General features: G+C 27.5%; 1 protein-coding gene across 2 annotated transcripts in view; it reads left to right on the forward strand.

Moving 5' to 3' along the window:
• The window catches only part of LOC107442147 (ion channel TACAN), a 36609-nt gene that overhangs the window by 6706 nt on the left and 6913 nt on the right, over positions 1–22990 (forward strand). For both annotated transcript variants that reach the window (XM_016055622.3, XM_016055623.4), the window contains exons 3-12: positions 1304–1422; positions 2877–2990; positions 3975–4034; positions 4721–4813; positions 6867–6956; positions 7706–7771; positions 8372–8433; positions 13841–13933; positions 15473–15537; positions 17212–17280. In XM_016055622.3, the coding sequence (XP_015911108.1) occupies positions 1304–1422; positions 2877–2990; positions 3975–4034; positions 4721–4813; positions 6867–6956; positions 7706–7771; positions 8372–8433; positions 13841–13933; positions 15473–15537; positions 17212–17280 (831 nt within the window). The remainder of the gene's footprint in view (positions 1–1303; positions 1423–2876; positions 2991–3974; positions 4035–4720; positions 4814–6866; positions 6957–7705; positions 7772–8371; positions 8434–13840; positions 13934–15472; positions 15538–17211; positions 17281–22990) is intronic.

The raw sequence follows: 22990 nt of genomic DNA on the forward strand, positions 1-22990 counted from the left end.
CAACTCTGCTGCATTTTGCAAAAGATTCTTAATTTCAGGCTTCATTTTCCACTCTGAAATTAAACCAAAAAATCTCTCAAATTTTTGTTGATCTCAGGAATTATTAACTAAACATTGCCAATTTTTTACCATCATAGCAAAAAACTTTTTTATTTCTCTTCCTAAATTCGTTATTGGTGAAGTGCCATGGTCTTCCTCACTGGCAAGCTAATGACCTTCTCTCGCTATTCTATATATATAGATCAGTACCTAAATTTTTGAACTTGACTTGGGGTTCATTCACTAATTATGTATTTTTATATGGGTACCTAGAACAGTCAAGAATCACAAAGCTTCATCACCTCAAAATTTCCATCTCCTTTTATTCATTTAATTTAATAAACATAAAAATTAATTGAGATATTTATATGTAAAATTTTTACCTGCTGACTGACCACTAATTTCATATTTTTTTAAAAACTTTTATTGTGCTTTATTACTTTTTATTATTGTATTTTTACTTTTGTAATTTTCAGTGCTATGAACTTGTTTTATGGAAAAACAATTTCTAATAAAAAATAGGATTTTAGTTTATTCTTTATTAAATCTATTTTAATCCCCCCCCCCCAAAAAAAAGAGCCATATTCGAAAAATACTTTTCCAACTAATGAATATTTAACCAATTATTCGGCAAAGGGCCGAATACCGAATAGTGGTTGCATTATATGTTACATCCCTGGTAAAAAGCATGCACAAGAAATTGAAAAAATATTGCAATTTATTTTTAAATATTCATATTTTTTGACAACATATTGTGATATAAAATTTTTACTTATGTGAGTAATAGCAGTCAATGTTCATGTTGGTGACAAGTCAAAAAATAGTCGCCTGCACCTGTTCTCTATAGCTGATAAGTACTTAGCATTTTTTATGTTTTGAACTCTCAATGACCTGAAATCTGCAAATCCTCACGCCTGTAATGTAGTTTGCGACACGAGGATATGTGTCAACAAACTAAATTGCAAATTTAGATTTTCTTTTGAAATATTGAAACATAATTTAATATTATATTGATCATGTTGAAACAAAGAGAAAACCTTTTACAAAGTACAGTTAGCAAGGTTTATGTTTGAATGACTTAGTTGTGTCAATTCTCTAATATTTAAATTATTTTCACAACATTTTTCTAATTTCTATTTTATTTGTTCAGCTGCTCAGCTGCATGTTGAATTTATCTTTGTCATATATTTTCATTTTCAAGACCAATAATCTGTTATTATTATCTGTTTTTGAATATGTTTTCATAGAACAAAATTTTTTTTAGGCATTACAAAAATCATGTTCTAAAGCTGTGGCAAATTTTAAAAAAGTTGAAAGTGATTTCAAAAAGTCAGTCACCAATCACATTAAAGGTGTTGCTCGTATATCAGAAACATTAAAATGGTAAAGGCAACTATTTTAGTTAATATTTTTTGTAAGATATTCTATTTTTTCTGTCATCAAACTAAATAAAAATTCGTTCAATTTTGTGTTTTTTATATACTTTTATGTTTATGTTTTGTTGTTTTTATATACTTTTATGTTAAATGGCCTTATTCTTTTCAATTTAATATATGAGTAATTTTGTTCTTAATGTCAATACTATAAACCAGGAGACTCACCATTCCCCATATCAAAAGGAAAGGAAAATATTATTTTTTTACAAATCACGAGGGAAAATCTTTCACTTTGCTATAGCTGTTAATACTTTAAAACTTTCACTTATCTAGACCCCTGTAAGAAAATTCAACTTAAGCTGTAAGAATAATCCTTCCCCTCCCTGAAAATCTAATTTGCAGCTAATAAATAATCAAAAAGTGAGGAGGAAATTGTGGAGTGGTGGGTGAAAAATAAGTGTCTTATTCGTGAGGTCATTTTACATAATTAGCAAAACTGTTATCAGAGCTTTTTGCCCTGCCGTGTAAGCAAAGTTGTTTATTAGAGATTATTTTACATTATTCAGCTATTTAAAAGAATTGATTCTTTTGCTAGTGTGTTTGCACATGATCTAAGCCTTTAGACTCATCATCACAGATATTATTTACTTCTTCTCATTTTGTAAATAATTATAACAATAAAATAAATTATTAAATATCATGAAATCTGTAGTAGTAATTGCCAAAAAAAAAAAAAAAAGATCTGTGGCAAAATCACAATAATTGGACTCCTCACATTCGTGTTTCATTTCAAGAATAGGTTGTTGTATTGTATAAAAAATATTCGACGGAGAAATTAATAGCAATAACTTCCATAAATTTGATGGAATTATTGCCTTGAAAAATAAATACTCAAAATGCACGATTCGAATTTTCCATAATGTTTGAAATATATTGGAATGTTTAAAAAACCATGTGAAAATCAAAATGAATAACTGCTGAAATAAAATCGAAACATTACATCGATTTACGATACTATCGGTGCAAATTTAGCACATCAAGAAGTGATTGTCTAAATGCATGCTTCAAATATTACGTGTAAATTTCTGTAAAGAAGAAGACTAAAATTTTTTACTTTTCAAAAGAAAAATCTTTCTGAAAGAACTCTAAAGTTCTGCGACAATGTCGCCGTGTCGCTGCGATTCTGTCACAGGGAAAATCAGGAACAGACCAATGATTATTCATTTTATGTGATCTTAGTCATGTTTTGGTAGTTATGAGCCGTATAAACTGCCTTATTTCTGGATGAGGACCGGTGGAAAGAGACAAAGTAACTTACATTTGATCTCTGAAACTTTATTGTAATTGCTTCAAGCAGTGTAAAAACGAAAATCTAATTTTGTGAAATTATATTCTAGTTATTATTTAAATATGATTATTTTAATTTATAAATTTTTACATTTTTTAATTATATCTCTGCAGTTGCCGACCATCATCTGAAGATGAAAGAAAGGAATATTATGAACTGAAAAAGAGTGTAAATATTAGAAAAGAGGAATTGAACAGTATGTCTGCTACCCTACCGAAAGATAGTGGGTAATATTTTATTATACTTATTCAGTGAAACTTCAGTAATTCAGAGGAGAAACAGAAGTCGTAAATGATGGAAAATAGAATTGTGAATCTGTTAAAAGTTTTAAATTGACCAACAAAGCATTATTATTATGTCAAAAAAAAGTAATTAATAAAAAAAAGCAATTAATAGTATAATTTTTTGTTGAGAGTTTTTAAATTTTACATATATTTTTAAAAATATGAAAATATGTAGCATGCACAAAGTATAAATTCTTATCTGCTGCTTCTAATAGTGGAATAAATTACTTTTAGCTTAAACTTTTTTTATAAAAGTTTAGGCTATATAATCATAATTTAAGTATTAAAACATTTTTGTTGTCTGGAAAATTCCTCAAAATATTTTAAAACACTGATTGTGTGAATTTAAAAATTGTAATTTTTTATCTATCACTCTCTAGACACTTCTTAGAGTTAGGTTCAAATAATATAAGCCTGAAAGAAACTGCCGTAAAATAGTTTTCTGTGGGGGTAAAAACTAATTGTAAGAAATTGTTGAAGTTTGCATTTGGCGAAGACTTTCGAAAATTGGCGAATACTTTTGATATTTGGCTAATAATTTGAAATCCTTAACATGGGCCCTGAGATTCACTTTCACACCAGAATCAAATGTTTATGCCCTAGTTAAAATTTCAAGAGTTCTATTTATCTATTATGGAGTACAAACTATTGTTTCAACATTTAAAATAGTTTTGAGTTGTAAAGAAAGTAATTCAATAAGAAGTTGAAACAAATAAATAGGTAGATTCAACTAACGTTAACACTCATAAGATATCAGTTTCTTTATTTTATTTATTGGTTGTTTCCTATATTTTTCTAACAATTTGAGTTTATTTATCTCATTAGTGTATAAAAACTATAAAAATATGAATGTTGTGCTATGGATATGTAATTTTATTTCAATTCTTAAAAATGTATTAAAGATTGATTTAAATATTTCTTTTTTAGATTATACTTAAAAATAACCCTGGGTAGCGTCAATGTTTCATTGCTGGATGAAGATGCTAAGTAATTGTTTTTTTTTTATTATTATTTCTTTGTGCAGATTGTATTTTTTATTTTAACTAAGAGGTATTTGAAAGTATTGTGAAATTAATTTGGATAATTAAAGACAGCAATTTTTGCAAACATTTAGAAAATTGTTGTGAAATCAATTTATCTGTCTATTTAGAACAAAGAATACTAACTCTTCTGAAACCATTGCTTCTTGATACTTTGAAATCATAAGTAAACATTATTTTGATTTAATATTATAATAATTGCAATATTATGTTTTGATATGGTTTCTTTTGTGATTTCATCATTAATTCTTTTTTTTTTTTTACTTCTGTTAACATTTTAAAGAAGTTTATATTTTTCTTTATTGTAAAATAATGGGGTGAAAAGATTTTTGTCTGGCTAGCATCTTTAATACTGAAATTTCCTGACTTCTATAGTATAACGATGCACAAAACTGAATATCTACTAACTGATTGACAATGTTAATTTTAAATATGCTATTTTATTACACTGTAAAAAAAAAAATTTAAAAAAATCAAAATTTTTATTTGATTCAATGCTATAGAAACAAGTATGTTTTTATTTAATTTTTTGAGTGAATCAGTTTTCGAAAATATTTTATCCGAGTTGATTTATGTCTAATTTTGACTTTTTTGTTGTGAACTCAGTAATCACGTTTGAATTTTGGTTTACAGGTACAAATATAAAGATGAATATGAAAGATTTAAGCTAATTGTTACTATTTTTGTTTTGATTCTGTCGTACATCAATATATTTACGACTTACAAGTAAGTGAATTAATATTTAAAATTTTTTTTTTTATATAAATTTTCATATCCGAAATCTAATTTTAAGTGGGCTCAGTTACACAGCTGCATTGACAGCAATAATTTTATAATTCCTATATTTCTTATTTTTTAAAAAATTGCATAATTGTCTTATTTTCTATTCCATTTTCCTTTGTTCACTAACTTTAAAAATGATAAAATTGCTTTAATTTTTCTGAAAACAATGGAAAATCATTGAAGCATTTTTTTAGGAAAAGAGCAATTTGTTCTTACATATTATCCCTGCAACCATTTTCGCTAAATCGAAAAATAAATTTGAAGGTGTTTCAAATTTAAATATTTTCTGATTTATATTCAATTACTATGTAAAAAAAAAAAAAGGAAGATACCACAATGACTTTATTGTGGTGTTAGTGAAAAGTATTGATGGGATAATACCTAAATATTGAATAATTTTTAATTGAAATCTAATAAAAGTTCAAATATATTCTATTTGTAGTTAAACATGGTTCTATCTATTTTCATATTGGAGTAAGATAATTTTTAATTACTGTTAAGAATATTAGTGTGTTTTTTTTCTCTACATTTTTAATACGCGAAATCTATGGTGTAGTTGCTACGAGACTACAGCTACGAGATGTTGTACGGTTGATATGACGACCCTTGTGATCCAAAGGAAAATGGATTTTATAATGTAAGGTCTTTATATCGTGAGTGCACAGAAGTATATTAAATATTTACACATAACTCATAAATATTGAACTTATTTTCTTAAACCCATTATTCTTCTATCTTTAAAATTTTTAGTTTCTGTTATAAGTGTATGGTTAATGAGCAGTGCTATTTGAATAATTGTGTAGATTTTTTGGAGGAATTTTTTCTGAGCTAATATTTCTTTGTCTTCTCATGACCTATTTTTATTATAAGAAAAACTGAAGAAGATTATAATTTAAAACTGTAAGATAATAATTTAAGATAATTTTTTAATTTACTTTTACTGCCAAATTGCCCTGTACAGAATGTCAATTTGCATATAAAAATAACAATACTTGAAAATATTTTAACGCAGTATTATTCCATTTGTCTATTTGAATAATGTGTAATACTTCACCCAATAAGACAGCAGCATATCTGGTGAATGGTCCATCGAAAAATTTCTACTGTTTTTTTATATTTTACTAATGACATGAATGTAAAATGCACTCAATAACATTTTTCTAAAATGAATAATTTCCATAAAACAAAAACAAAAAAATTATATGCAAAATGCCGTCAAGAAAAGGTTTCCTGGGATCTGGTAGTCACCCTGTTTACTCAATATGAAATTTAAAATTAAAAGAAAAAAGAGGTCTTAATGAGATTTTTTACTTATACGTGAGATTTTTTATTTTTTACTTTTACTTTACTTATACGAAAATTGACAAACTTTGCATAAAATTGAATTGTAGTCAAGTACTAATTTGTTCTATGAAAAGTAAAAATTAATTTAATAATTTTTCTTTCAAGCATTTGATTTATTAAATATTTAATCCGTCAATAATTTATGAACAAATTACCAACTATCACTATTTTTATTAATGCTATTCTCTTATGCCAAAAAAAGAACTTTTAAAAAAATTTGAAGATAGTAAACAACCGTGTATAGTGAACTTATTGATAGGTCAGCGCAGACAGTTCACCGAGGTTCGACTGTTCTTTATTATATTGTGGGGACAAAATGCCATTTTTCTCACATATTAAATAGAAGATAATTAAATGCTTGTAACAATCACAGTGCTGATACTTTTTCTCGTATCATTTAGAATAATCTGGTGTCCTAAAATCTAATTAAAAATGATTATTATAATGTTACTTTTCTTTTTAATCAATGGACATTTTGTATAAGTACTGAATATATGTATTCATAAGTATCTGTAGAATTCATAATTAGCTGTTAATATTGTTTCCATTTTTTGAGATATACCTTATAACATTTTTGAAACATGCAGTTTGTGGTTAACTATGAAAATAATCAATGTCAAATGTTTTTGGTAACATTTTGATTTTATTATAGAACTTTAGATGCAATACTTCATTTCCTTCTTGTGTGGTATTACTGCACCTTAACTCTGAGAGAAAGTATTTTGGTTGTAAATGGCTCAAGGTAAGAAAACTTTTAATTTTTTCTTTTTAGTATGAGTGTTTATTTATTCAGCTAATTCATTTTTCATTCAGTTTTAATTAATTCTGAAATATTTGGAAAATTAACACTGCATTTAATATTGTTTTTTTCTGTTCCTTTTTATTGAAATACTTCTGGTAAAAAGTTATAAATTTTTTTTAAGCAGGGTTTTTATAGTCCATATAAAAATTAAAAAGTGGTATAGATATTGTAATAAAAAAGTTATAAATTTCTTTTAATTAACTTTCAATTTAAAATTCAAAATTCAAAATCCATGATTTTTCAACTGCACATATTTATTTGGAAATTTTAAGTCATTGAAATATATCCTTCCCCCCCCCTCCCCCCTACTGTTGCTACCACTTTCTATGTTTTTTAAGGACCCTACGAATCCTGTGGAGGCTTTTAGTTTTAGTTACACTTGTTACGATTTTTACAATGTTGCGTTGAGTCCTAATTTGATGTTTTATTTATTTTTGCCTCTTTAAAAATGATTGTGCACCTGTAACTTTAATATTAAGAGGAAGCAACCTTTTATAAAATTTGTACATTGAAGTATCTGATAGAAGAGAAATATTTTGTGCAGTTCTCAAAAATATTTTATTTATATTTTATAGGAAAAAAAACCATTCTACTTGATTTGAATTGTTTCATTTTTTCTAGACAATGTGAATTGGTGTTGTCTTTGATTTATACAATTTTCAGATATAAATTTTTTTTTTATTGATTAGAATCAAAGGCTGGTGGAGACTTCATCATTTTATAACTACAGTTCTGGCAGGGATACTAATATTGTGGTGAGTAAACTTTAAATTCGAAATGCCGATCATGTTGGAGACATTTTTACTTGAACAATGATTCTTTTTTGAATAATGTTGAGAGAAACTACTTTTATGTGTGAGAAAGCAGTTGGTCAACCAGTATTAATTATGCATAGCAAAAGTGACTAACTTTTGGCATACCATGAAATATTTTTTTTTTTATGTTATTCAAATTTTGTTAGAAATAATCGTTAGTTGTTTCAAATCATGAGACCTATGCTTAAATTACATTCATGTAATATAAGCATGTAATATAATTGTTTACCTCATCTCAAGTGGTAAACAAAAATGTTCAACTTTTATATACCTTGTCCGCGATAGATTATTGTTTACTTGCTGGAGTTGTGAGTATGATACGGAAGAAGTGTACCAAAGTTTAGGGTTACTGTAAAAGGAATAATGGTAATTGGAATTTAGAAACGTATTTAATACTGCTAATTGGATGACCATGATAATAATCGCGATTATTAGCAAAAAAAAAATGTTCTTTAATTGTTGAGAACATTTATTTTTTAAATTTATTGCCATAAATTTTAGAAATATCTGTGTTAATTTTTTTGCTTTGTTTTATTCTAGGCATGAAGCAGAATCGTACCAGGCATTTAGGCGTCAATTTATGTTGTATTCTTGCTATTCAAGTAAATTACATTATCAATTCTTTTATGGTTTATTGAAAATATGTTTCACTGCTGATTTGAATTTATGAATGTTTCACCTTAAACTTGCTCAGTTTGAAGGCAGAGCTGAAAATTTACATGTATCAATAAGCTTTCTTACCAAAAACTGGTAAGAAAGCTTATTTTTATGAAGAATAAAATATCCATGACTACCAAGATTTTTTTTAAACAGTTATATAGAACTACTTCATACTTAAGAAAAAGTAAATAGTTGTGTATTTGAAAGAATTTATTTCCAAAAACCGACTGTAATTTAAATAGTTTTCCCTTTTCTATCTCACTCCTGTTTGAAGACTTGCTATATATGAACTATCATGTTAAAAGTATCAATGGGATATCTTGAAATACTTTATCCTTATTGTTTCCATCACTCCTTTTCATTCTATTCTCTGATCGTTGCATTTTTGTTTCTTACATTTTTTCATTTCCTACTTCACCTTCTCATTCCTCCTCTCAATAAGTAAACAATAAATATATATATATATACATATATTTAAATAAGATTTTGAACAAGGCTTTGAAAAGTTGTACAGTGTGTTAAATTATTTGTTGAACAAAAAACGTTCTTTTGAAACATTGTTAGATATTCTTTTAATTATTTATTTGAAATAGTTAAGTTGTATTGACTAATGGTCAAATACTATGCATAATAAACGCATAAATAAAAGTGTTTTTTTTTATTTATTATATATATATTTTTTTTTTTAAAAAAAATCAACTTGAGTTCTATTGGTTTGAAAATCATGCTGAGTATCTAACAAATTGTTGAATAAACAAATATGGAAAGAATTTTAANGTTAAGTTGTATTGACTAATGGTCAAATACTATGCATAATAAACGCATAAATAAAAGTGTTTTTTTTTTATTTATTATATATATATATATATTTTTTTTTTAAAAAAATCAACTTGAGATCTATTGGTTTAAAAATCATGCTGAATATCTAACAAATTGTTAAATAAACAAATACTAAAATCAATAGTATTATTGTTAAATTAATAAGAAAAACTGCTTTTAAAGCCTCATTTTTACTCATTAACACTTTTTATTTAATTAAAAAAATTTAATCATTTTAACTAAGAGCCAAATTTTTTAATTAGAGAAAGAGAGGAAGACGCAAACTGTGTTTTAATTTTCTCGAAAATAAAAACAGTATAGAATTTAGAATCATGATTAAAAAAAAACTTATATAGTTGAAAATTCTTAAAAAATTAAGAGTAAATGGCTAGAAAAACTAACAAAATACACCTAAGATTTAAAGGAAATGTAGGCTTTGTTTTAATTTTTTATAGTTAAAAACAACTGAGGATTTATTGGTTTAAAAATTCTGTCTAATTATTATGCTTACGTGCATTAAATAAATTTAGAAAAGTAAATAACTTTTTATAATAAAGTATAAATCACTTAAGTACAAAATACTGCTATTAAATTGTATCACTTAAAATGAAAAAATTGTTTTTATTCGTAATTTATTTTCATTAATAGATTTAGTTCAGTACAAACATTCAAGATAATAAATCAAAATAACAAAGATTGCAAAGTAACAGTATGCCTACTGAAATTAATTGACAAGAAACGTTAAATCCCAACAGACAAAATCCCAAAGAAAAAAAATGACTTGTCAAAATAATATGCAAATACTGTTAAGTATTAGAAGTTGTTCTGAAACTATTTAACTAAAAACGTAAAATTCCAGAGGGAAAATGGCGCATAAAAGAACTATGCATTGTGCTCTACATTTCAACGTCGTGAAGCGAGCTTTGTTTTCGTAGCAAGACGAAATCAATATATTTTCATCTAGATTATTGTTCTAGATCTCAGCATACTCCCTCTGAGGGGCGGGGGGAGTATGCTGATGGGTGCTGAATTTGTTTTGGGCAGTAGAGGGTGGATGGGTATGTTTTGGGCGGTAGGGGAGCAGTTAGCATGTTTGGTTATTCAAATTTAATTTTGAAACTCAGAAATAAAATTATTAAAATTAATTTAATAAATAAAATATTAAATTACATTAAAGAAAAAAGAGGTTAAATTAATGTAACAAATTAAGATCTGATTCAGCATTTGTAGCAGTAATAAAACGAACTTATGTGACACCTATTCTCCAACCTGAAGCATGAGTCTGTTATTTTGGCCACATTCTAGCGATTTGGCACATTCAAGCTATTTGGCGAAATGCATGCGCTATCAGTATGAATGTTTGATTTGGCCCATGCTTTTTAGTGTGGTTTTCGTTCACTTCCTTTTATTTTTACCCCAGTTTTGTTTCAATTTCATTGTTTATTTGGCCAGGTACATGTGCAAATTAGTTCTTTATCGTAAATTATTTATTAATTTTGAGGAATATGAGTCAGAATGAATATGGATTTCTTTCATTGTTTGTATTTTGCTGCCGCCTACAATGTCGGTTAGCAAGAAGAAGTGTAATTTGTAATTTTTCTACTCCAAGATGCAGTTCTTCTTCAGCTGCGTCCAATATAATCAAAAATGTCTTATTAAGCACCGATACAGTGCAGCGACGAATTGATGAGGTAGCTGAAGACGTTGAAGTTTTCTTATGCAAACTTTTAATATCCAACGAATTTTCCCTTCAAGTTGATGAGTCAACCTTGCCAAGTAATAGAGCTTTACTGATGGCGTACGTCTGGTTTGTGAAGGAAGGAAAAATCATTCAAGAAATGCTTTTTGCAAGAAGCTTTGTTGAACATATCAAAGGTGGATTTATTTTTAATACTGTCAAAGACTACTTAAAAGAGAAAAACATTCCTCTTGCTAATATTATGTCTGTTTCCACTAATAGACCTTCTGCAATGGTGGGTCGACATCTTGGTTTTCTCGCCTTTTTGAAGAGGGAGGTACCAGATAGTTTAACTGTTCATTGCGGAATTCACAAATAGCATTTAGTTGGAAAGAATCTCAGCAATCGTTTGTATCAGTCATTGCAATATGTCGATCTCTGCTGTCTGCTATGAACAAAATTTGCAGTAATGCTCTCAACAATCGATTATTCAGAAGCTGTGGGAAGAAAGAAAATGCGATGAATTCAATCGCTTGCTGCTACAGACTGACATTCGCTGGCTTTCGTAAGGCGCCTATCTCTATAGGTTTTAGAATATTTTCGACTCTGTACTTGAGATCCTCGAAGGCAGAGATGTAGCTCTGAAAGACAGATTGATAGAATTTAAGATAGACGTTGCATATATGGCGAATTTATTTGCAAAGCTTATTGGTGGTCAATTTGATCACTACAAGATCAGTTATTTCTGCCATTCTAAAAAAAACTCATTTTGTAAAAGCAGAATTTTGAGTTCAGCCAATTTCCAATCTTATCGGATCTTAAAAAGAATGATGAAATTTCCTCTGATACTAAAGAATATTGTCAGAACCTTGAATCTTTACGTATGGACTCTTCTGACCGATTTAAATATGTTTTGTCTCTGGAAGTCCCTCAAGGGTTTATGAACCCTTTTGCTAATATTGAAGCAACACAGGTTCAGATTCAGGAGGAATTGATCGAACTTTCAACTAATGAAACTTTGAAATGGTGATCGACTCACAGAATTTTGGCTTCAAGGTAACATTAGTCACCTCTACCCTAGACTGTGAACTATCATCAAAAAATTTTTAATTGCCTTTCCTTTCTTCTACCTTGCTGAACAAAGATTCTGTGATGTGATGGATCTAGTCACAGAAAAGAGAAAACGAGGGGACTTGCATCTTCACCTCACGAAAAAATTTGAACCGTATGTTAAGAAACTGGCTCTAAACCAAGTACAATCATCTCACTGACCACTGACATAGTTACTTGATTATTTCGTTGATACTACTTTTTAGAGTAAAAAGAGATATTTTTGGATGTTTTGAATTATCTAATTAAGAAAAAAAGACTCTTTTTAACCATAGGTTTCTTTGTTGTAATTTTTTTTTTCATTACCGTATTTATTTTGATTATAACAAATAGACTGCAATTACCTGCCAGGAAAAAAGTATCGGTTAACATGCACACTATTTGAAGAAAAAAAATTTAATGAGTAAGAAAATTGCTGTCAAATGTTGCCTCTTATAATTCAGCTCATCCCCTCTGTCCCCATGCTCTAAATAACTGGACTTTCATAAAGGGGCGTTGATATTTTTTCTGCTCCCTAGGAGAGCGACAATGTGAAAAAGGTTGAGAATCTATGTTCCAGATGAAATCAAAATCACCTTCATCAGCACTGTAACAACATTAGCGTAGGCAAGAATCCTCTCATGTTATATTGTTAAATTGCAGGCTTCCTCTTACATTGGCAGCTTAAATCAGAATTTTGCTTTATTTTATAACCGTCATTGAACAGCCGACTCAATTACGAGTTTACTACTACTAATGTACAACTCCATAGCCTTTTAATTTTAAACCCAATCCAGAACACAGGGAAACTCCTTGATAAAAACCCCCAAAGGTATGATTTGCTATGGAAACACGGACTTTGTGACCCGACAGATTTAACGTGCATCAGTCACCATTTACTACACAGGAAGTTTTCGGCCGGCAGGGATCGAACCTACGACCTCTTGAACATGGGCCCAGTGCCCTACCAACCTGGCTATCCTGTCCCGATTAAATCAGAATTGTGATGTTTCGCAACACACAAAATCCGGTATGTCAGCGTGACGATATTTGTGTTAAATTGATAATTTGCGATACATCAATTGCGATACCCAGTTCTAGTCATTTTGTTTTTATTTGATTCAAAATTTTGCACCAACTGGCCAGGTGGCAGAGTGCTCAGCGTGCCTGACTGTATATTCTTCTGCTTTTACTATGTTTTAGAATTTGATTGTTTTTCTTAATTTAATGTTAAAAACTAAAAGAATTGTTTCTTTACTATAGCGTTATTCTTGCCTTATTATATGCTACATCTTAAAATAAACTTACTTGAATCAGTATTTGAACTCATTAACTATTTTACAATCATTATTTTTTGGTGTAAATTATATAAATATGCTATTATAAATTTAAATTAAAGAGATTAATTAAAGGATTTAGAACTTAACAATCAGATGTAATGCATGCCGATTCAATATAATGGTCTGTTTAGTAATATTAAATTACGGTTGTAAGCTCACCAAATTTCGTATAACAATATACATTTATGTATAGTTCCTAGTATTTTAAAATGTTTTTGTTATCTACCACAGATCAAAAAAAATTAGCAGCAAATGTCATTCATGTTACTTTCAAATAAAATCTAAATATTTATGCAATTATATCCATGTTGGTCTCCATAGTTTTTGTGGTACCCTATCCAAAAATATTCTATGATTTGGTTCTTAGCATTTGCCATTAATTGTTTGCAGTTTTTATGCACTAATTATAATTTGATGTCTTAGGTTTTCTGCAGTTTTTACAATACAAGTATCAACAAGGATGTTTGTATCGATTACGAGCTTTGGGAGAACGCTATAATATGGATATAACACTTGGTAATTACATTTTCATCTATAGACATATTTTTAGTTAAACTTTTATTTGAATCAATTCTTGAATCCTCGTCTTAAATAATGAGTTTTAAAATTTTTGATCTGAAATATTTAAGCTTTTTTAATGCTAGTGGGTAATATAAAAGGCAACCAAACAATGATTACTTAAATTTTAACAAAAAGAAAAATCAAAATTTTTTTTTCTTCTTGTTATTAGAAGGAAGTGTTATATATTTAGCCTTGAAACATGAGGAAGTGATCATACAGAATTTTATGTTATGTTAGTCGTTTCACAGATCAATCTTAAAATACTTTAAAACACAAATATGTTCTTAAGTATATATTATTACCAAAAAATTTAAATATTCTATAGGTCATTAGAACTAATAGCAAAATTTTTTGTATCAATTTTGGTTTCTTTAGCTTTTGACATAATGAGCAATAATATTCAATAAATAATAACAGTTTAATAAGACAAAGAATATTTGAATTGAACGACAGGTTTTGGAATGTCCCACAGTTAGGCTTTGAGAGATTTTTTGTCAGAGCAAACTGAAGACACATGAATATTTTCTTTGATGTTGTTTCAAAGAAAAATTCAAATTGTCGATTGAAACAAATGCGTACATTTTTCATAAAAAGCTGAGGCAGTAGAAAATACGACAAAGCATCTGACCTTAGACTGTCCAGCTACAGATCAGTTGAAATTATTATTGTTCATCATAAATCATGTTCTAAAATCAAATTTGTACAACTGCTGTTAAGACAATTTTAAAAAAAGCGAGACCTGTTGAAACTAAAGGCTACTTCGCTTTGTGTTGCTGCTTGTAGCTCACTGTAAACTGTACTTAGCAAATAATAATAGCCTGATTCGTGTGAGTAGGTAACTTCAATTGCATTAAATAATTTTAGGCACATTTGTCATTTTCTAGAGGGCTAAGCATGGCAAATAGAAGAGTTATGAGGCTGTAAATAATTTTAGTTCAATCCTTCTGTGAATTGGAAAAAAATTACAATTCATTTACCAGACACTTTTTTTTCTATCAAAATAATTTTATGTTTGTGATCATAGTAAAAAAAGATATAGATAAAAAAATTCTTGCTGCTTTTTCTATACCTTAATTTTTATTCTGCTCCAATAATCACACAAAAAATTACGGCAGTTAAAGCAAAACAAATTTGGTTGAGGAGAATAAACTATGAATATTAATAGTTTATTCTGCAAAGTTAAATATTAGTAGTATTTGAAAAGAACACTTATTATTTATTAGCACCTTTAAACAACTATTATTTATTAGCAGACTAGCTTTGTTTCCCTTTAAATTATAATTGTTTTTATTAACAAAATCTGTAGATTTTCTACTATAATTGTAATTAAATTGATTAGAAAGGCTTAAAACAAAACTTTAAACTATTATTATTTATTCTTTTAAAACGTCATTTGAAAATATCTATCGGAATTTAAAAGCCATTATTTAGCTATTTATTTTTAATAATTTTAATTAATTTATTTATTTCTGAATTTTTTGTTATTTTATTTAGATGGCTTCCATTCTTGGATGTGGAGAGGTTTACAGTTTTTACTGCCTTTTCTGATACTTGGATATGTATGTTTTTTTTTTTTTTTACATTTATCTTTAAGGGGCCATTCCAAAAGTACGTACATCCCGAAGGGGGGGAGGGGATTTGCTATTATGTACGGTTTTGTACCATGCATTATTTAGTTTGCATATCATGCATTATATATGTGGTAATTAAAGTATTAATGTCCTGCCTGCTAGATCTTAACTTTTAAAAAGAAAAAAATTTAAAAAACTAAAAAAATTTTCTTTTAAATTTATGCCCAAATTTTGTTGCACCTTTACAGTTTTAGTTTGCAGTATAATAAGGCTTCACTTTTGTAAATTTGCTAGATTTTGACCATAATTTTGTTTTTTCTCTTTCAAATTCCCAATACTTTTGTTTTGTATTTCATTTTTAACTATTCATAAAATATGCATCAAGGGTGCTGATTACAATCCATACTGTACCCATACAGCACCAAATGTGTTACGTTACAAACGTAATACCAAAATATTTCCGTGATTGCAGACACGTTGCAAATCACTTTTTTATTGATTACAAAAGTATCAAAATGCTCGAATCATTACAAAAACAGAATTATAACAAAAACCTTTTAATCGTAACTTAGAACATCGATAAGATAACAATTGCATAACTTTTCACATGTTTACTAATCAGCTAGAATTATACTAACAAATGAAAGCTATTTAAAATTAAAAAGGAGAGTACAAGAATTGATATATTATTCTAATATTGCTATATCTATTTGTTATCTATAATAATTCCATGATTACTTATTTTTCTAACAGTCTTATTCTCTAAGAAATAAAAAAAATTTAGTCTTTAGAGTGTGCTTTGATATAAAGAAGATTCATATGCAAGCATTCTCTAAAGACTTTTTTTCCTTACAATATATTTTTTAAACATTAAGGTAGACAAATATAATATTGTGTTTTGTTATTGAAGTTTAATGCTTGTCTGTGGCATCAAAACAGTTAAGTTTTTTCTTGCCATTTCTAACATATTTTTTTTATATTTTTATGAGATTTATCACGATATTTCTATTTATCAGTTTTAGAAAGCCTGGGAGAATTCCAAATGCATTTCATCACATAAATTTTGTGAATGTTTGTAAAATGAATTTTATTTATGTATAATACTGCTAAATGGTATAACATAACAAGTTTCTAAAGAAATACTGTAATTTGGGTAATTTCTAAATATTTGTTTATTTTGTAGCAAAAAAAATTTTTTAGTTTTAGGACCTCTTCACTTTTTTGTACTCAGCATCTTAAGTACCCGAGTGTTAGAACAAAATTCTTCAGCTATATAGTTATAATACGAATGAAAAGAAAAGCTTTCTTATCTACAACGGTTTTGATTAAGTATGCCGTCCACAATGCTGACATAAAATATCCTCGGTGGTAGACGGATCATGTTTAAAATTCCTCTGCCATCCGACTAACCATGGAAAGTTTTTGTGATTTTTACTCTCCTTGTAATACAAATGTGAGTTAGTTCCATCAAAAAGCCCTTTACTAAGGCTAGTTTGTCAAAATGCTTCATCTAAGAGTTCCATTGTCCTCTAGGTTAGGTTCAAGACTACAAAGTTGAACTTTGATAGTTGTAAACTCAGAATTAGGTCAGCTGTTCAATGCCATTTATTAAATAAAATTTATAGTTTTCCTGTTTATGTACTAATTTTTAATTTATTGCAGTGTTTCCAACTGTACAATGCTTATTCATTGTTTAAGTTAACAATGGAAGTTAAAGATGTAGAATGGCAGGTAAGTTTTTAATTTTGAACTATATAGTTTTATGTAAATTGTTTTTAATTAAAATTATTTGTTAAGTTTTTGTTTAGTTCAGTTTTACCTTTTGGAAAGGTAAAGAAAACTGGACTAAACAATTTAAAATGTGTTAAGTTTTTTTTTAGACATCACAATACTAGAATTGTATTAAAAATAAAGCATAGGTCTTTCTATTAAATTCAATGGCTGATTATAAATAAACATCTTTTCTTTTTCCTTCATGTTTTAAAGATTTTTAATAAAAGAAATGTTTTAAGGCTAAGCACCAACATAAAACTTCTTTCTCTTTCAATAGCTTTAATTTTACTTTCATTTACAACTTGACCATATAATTAATAGAATGTTCATTGCATTTACGATTTTTTTAAAAATTATTTTCAACCAAATAATATCGATGCAATAATATAGAGCTACTACTTATAGTAAACTTCATTGGATTAAAAATTGACATTATTATTTCTGAAACTAATGAAGTTATTTCTTTATCAAATATATCTCTCTGCTTTATTTCTTTAGAATTATTCATATCAAATTACAGGAGTTATTGAGAAAGTACAAATAGAAGCCTTAGGTTTGAAAAAAAACTCCATTTAAAATTTATAACTGCTTACTCAATTTGTCTGAGTGTCAATGTATCATTCTTAATAAAAATAAAAAAGCAGTTTTGGAGCTTATCACAGATCTAAGCTTTAAGATTGAATTTAATTTAGTAAAATTTTTAGAGGAAATAAATAATTTTGTCTAGTGCCAAAAAATGAGCCATTTTGATTAACAATAAATGCCTTTATTACTTTTTTCCTAACTTAAACGGCCAGTTTTAGACGTTAATGTACTGTTAACCATATCGCATGTCATACTAAAAAAAAAGTTCTGGATAATATGTTTAATAAATGGTAGCATTAGATGAGTTTTATTTTACTGAGTGAAAGATTTTTATACAAAGTAATTTAGTGTTTTGAAATGATTTGCAATAGCACTAATATTTTCACAGAAGGATTTTAATCTTATTTATTCATCCTTGAAATTTTTTACAATATTTTAAAGTATTTTTATGAGTTTTAAACAACATTTTCAGCAAAATATCATTTTCTTATACCGGAAAAGCGACAATCTCATAACTAGAGTCTGTATTTTGATGATCTAAAAAATCCCTGAAAATACCCTTAAAAAATAACAAAAAATACAATTAATAGCAATAAATGCCTTTAAAATATCAAAAATGTACAATCAATATCAAAAATGGACACATAAAAAAAAATATATATATATAAATACCCATAAAGCGCCCCCCTTAATTTTTGACGAAAATAACCGTGATGTCGAGGGGGCGAATAATCGGTACTGAAGAAAATGCAAAGCGCTGTTTTTTAAAAAAAAATCAACTACTATATTTGGTTGAGCATTATTTAGTGTGAACAAATATAGATTAGTGGCAAAATATACAGTAAAAATAATCGTTGCCAAAGAAAGTAAATGTAAATTTTAATCATTAAAAACATGCCTTTGCTGCAGTCCTTTATTTTTAAATTTTAGTGTGATTGCTGCACATGCAAATAAGTGAAAAAATGAAATAAAAATATGTATGACAAAATATTTCATAAAAGAAAGAAATTTTATTCTGAACAAGCAAAGAATGATCTGTCTCCACCCCCAAAGTATTCAGATTTTTCTTGCCCCTATAGAACAATTCTAAGAAAGGCTAATTCCCTTTTATTCCTTATCTCCTACTCAACTCCCCCTCAATTTACATTTTTCTTCCCCTGTAGGAGAGGGTTCCTTGGGGTATTAGTCCACTTTTCCTTCGAGGAGAATTTCATACCCCCTTCCTTACCCGTCGAATATCGAAGGCCGTGTTATTACTCTTTGAGTGATCGTTTAGAAGGAATTCTGAATGCTCTGAGTGTGTACTATGCATGATTCTTTATCGTCTTACGGGATCATCGCCAACAAAACCAATTATTTTTATTTTTTGAATCCGGAATGAAAAATGTAGCAGAAGAGTCCCGATTTCTGTGTGGATGCTAGTTTCTGTTTCTGTTGGATCGTTAAACTAGTTAAAGTGATTCTTAGCTTACCTGACTAAGTACCAATCTTCATTTCTATAGTTCTTTCTTTTTTCTCTTTTCTTCTTTTTTTAATCACCTTTATTTTAATCACTTTATTTTGTTATTCACAGATATATTTTAAAACAAAAGGATTCACCAAATAAAAAGTTAGTTTTTCATTAATGCCTTATATGTAATTAAAATTGAATAAATTTGTGTCTTAGATTTAATTTGTGTCATAAAATTTTTAGTATAATAAATTCACCACATGTTTTAAAATGCTTTAAGGCAGGGAAAAAATTATATATCACATTTTCCCATTATAGCTTTCTGATTATGTCATTTTAATTATAAATATTTCCCAAGTATTTTATTTCCTCAAATCTAGCTACATACTCTGCAAGAAGGCAATTAAAAAATTTCGCTAGAGTTATGTAAAAATTATTCGTTTAGGTGTAAACAAATTAGTTAAGTAGTTTGTTTGTAATGACGTACAGGGGTGTGTTGCCGGAGCAAACTCCTAGATAAGAAGGATATGAAAAGAATAGTGTAATAATGTAATCTCTAGGAGAGGAGATTTTATTAAATAAAAATGAAAAAAACATTGAGATAACATGCATTAATAAAAAAATTTATTTTAAATTTATATATATGTATGTGTCTAATCATATATACAGGAGTTTGACAAAATAATTTAGAGACTTCGATACTAACACATTTTTTAATATTTAAAAAATAAATACTTAGAGAATCAGTTCATAAATTTAAAAGTTATTAGATGATACGATTTCTCCTGCACATCAATGAAGTTAAACGCTTTTTGAAGCTTGAGGTACCTACAATGAACTACAAAAGGAAAATAATGTTTTTCAACAACTGTGCCAAAAAATGTGTGCAATAAATTTGTAACTCATAACTATTATTTTGGATATTATATGCAATAATTGGGCGAAACTTCATACACCTTGGTTAAATATTTATAGAGATGTATAAACATTTTTATAAAAAAAGAATTTTTTATCTTTTTTACTATAGCTTAAATATTTAAAAAAATTAAACAAAGCGTTTGAATCAATTTTAAACTGATAACGAAATTATTGCTTTAAAGTTAAAAACATAATAATAACAACTGCGCCAGATAAGAGTAATTGAAGTAGTTGCTTTATACAGCGCATGTGCGGAAAAAAAAAATTAAAAAAATTATCTTAATTTTACAGTGAATCGTATTTGACAACTAACAAGTTAAGTCCGATTTGAATATCTTAAAAATGAAAAAAGTTTCAAGCAATTTTCTAAGTAGTTTTCTTACTCTTTTAAGAAAAAGCTCAAAATTATGAGGGATTTTCCACAAATTTCATTTTGTACTATTAAACAAGATTTATTAACAAATGATAATACCCTACTAATGATGGNGTATTCATCCGTTTTTCCTTCGAGGAGAATTTCATTCCCCCTTCCTTACCCGTCGAATATCGAAGGCCCTGTTATTATCGTTTAGAAAACGATTAGAAGCTGTTAGCGAAGAATTCTGAATGCTCTGCGAGTGTACTATGCATGATTCTTTATCGCCTTACGAGATCATCGCCAACAAAACCAATTATTTTTATTTTTTGAATCCGGAATGAAAACTTTAGCAGAAGAGTTCCGATTTCTGTGTGGATGCTAGTTTCTGTTTAGTTAAAGTGATTCTTCGCTTACCTGACCAAGTACCAATCTTCATTTCTATAGTTCTTTTTTTTTTTTCTTTTCCCTTTATTTCAATCGCTTTATTTTGTTATTCACAGATATATTTTAAAACAAACGGATTCACCAAATAAAAAGTTAGTTTCTCATTAATGCCTTATATGTAATTAAAATTGAATAAATTTGTGTCTTAGATTTAATTTGTGACATAAAATTTTTAGTATAATAAATTCACGTTTTAAAATGCTTTAAGGCAGGGAAAAAATTATATATCACATTCACCCATTATAGCTTTCTGATTATGTCATTTTAATTATAAATATTTCCCAAGTATTTTATTTCCTCAAATCTAGCTACATACTTTGCAAGAAGGCAATTAAAAAATTTTGCTAGAATTATGTAAAAATTGTTCGTTTAGGTGTAAACAAATTAGTTAAGTAGTTTGTTTGTAATGACGTACAGGGGTGTGTTGCCGGAGCAAACTCCTAGATAAGAAGGATATGAAAAGAATAGTGTAACAATGTAATCTCTAGGAGAGGAGATTTTATTAAATAAAAATGAAAAAAACATTAAACATTAAGATAACATGCATTAATAAAAAAATTTATTTTAAATTTATATATATGTATGTGTCTAATCATATATACAGGAGTTTGACGAAATAATTGAGAGACTTCGATACTAACACATTTTTTAATATTTAAAAAATAAATACTTAGAGAATCAGTTCATAAATTTAAAAGTTATTAGATGGTACGATTTCTCCTGCACAACAATGAAGTTAAACGCTTTTTGAAGTTTGAGGTACCGACAATGAACTACAAAAGGAAAATAATGTTTTTCAACAACTGTGCCAAAAAATGTGTGCAATAAATTTGTAACTCATAACTATTATTTTGGATATGGGAATTTGGATTATTATTTGGATTGGGCGAAACTTCATACACCTTGGTTAAATATTTATAGAGATGTATGAACATTTTTATAAAAAAAGAATTTTTTATCTTTTTTACTATAGCTTAAATATTTAAAAAAATTCAACAAAGCGTTTGAATCAATTTTAAACTGATAACGAAATTATTGCTTTAAAGTTAAAAACATAATAATAACAACTGCGCCAGATAAGAGTAATTAAAGTAGTTGCTTTATACAGCGCATGTGCGGAAAAAAATTTTTTTAAAAATTATCTTAATTTTACAGTGAATCGTATTTGACAACTAACAAGTTAAGTCCGATTTGAATATCTTAAAAAGTTTCAAGCAATTTTCTAAGTAGTTTTCTTACTCTTTTAAGCGAAAGCTCAAAATTATGAGGGATTTTCCACAAATTTCATTTTGTACTATTAAACAAGATTTATTAACAAATGATAATATTCTACTAATGATGGTCTGGACAACAAAGTGTGATGGAATTAGGAAATAAAACATGCGAACGAAAAGATACTTAATCGGCATAATCTCCAACCAGTGTCATTTATAAATCTTGTTTAATAGTACAAAATGAAATTTGTGGAAAATCCTTTATTATTTTGAGGTTTCTTTTAAAAAGAAAAAAAGCTCCTTAGAAAATTGCTTATGATATTCAAATCGGACTTAAGTAGTTGTCAAATAAGATTCACTACAAAGTTAAGAAAATTTTTAAAAACATTTATTTATTTTATTTAGTTATTTTTTTTGCATATATGTGCAGTATAAAAAAAAATGTTAATTACACTTATTTGGAGCAGTTTTTAACAATTTTTAAAAAATTTTGTGTCAATAATTTTTTAATCAATTTAAAATTGATTCAAACTTTTTATTTTAATTTTGTTGAACTTTTTTAAAGTTATTAAAAAAAACGCAAGACAAAGAAATTCGTTTTTTTTTTTTTTTTTTTTTTTTTTTTTTTTTTTTTTTTTTTTCTTTTTTTTTTTTTTTTTTTTTTTTTTTTTTTTTTTTTTTTTTTTTTTTTTTTTTTTT

The sequence above is a fragment of the Parasteatoda tepidariorum genome, chromosome 8 (genome assembly GCF_043381705.1).
Source record: "Parasteatoda tepidariorum isolate YZ-2023 chromosome 8, CAS_Ptep_4.0, whole genome shotgun sequence".
NCBI lineage: Eukaryota > Metazoa > Arthropoda > Arachnida > Araneae > Theridiidae > Parasteatoda > Parasteatoda tepidariorum.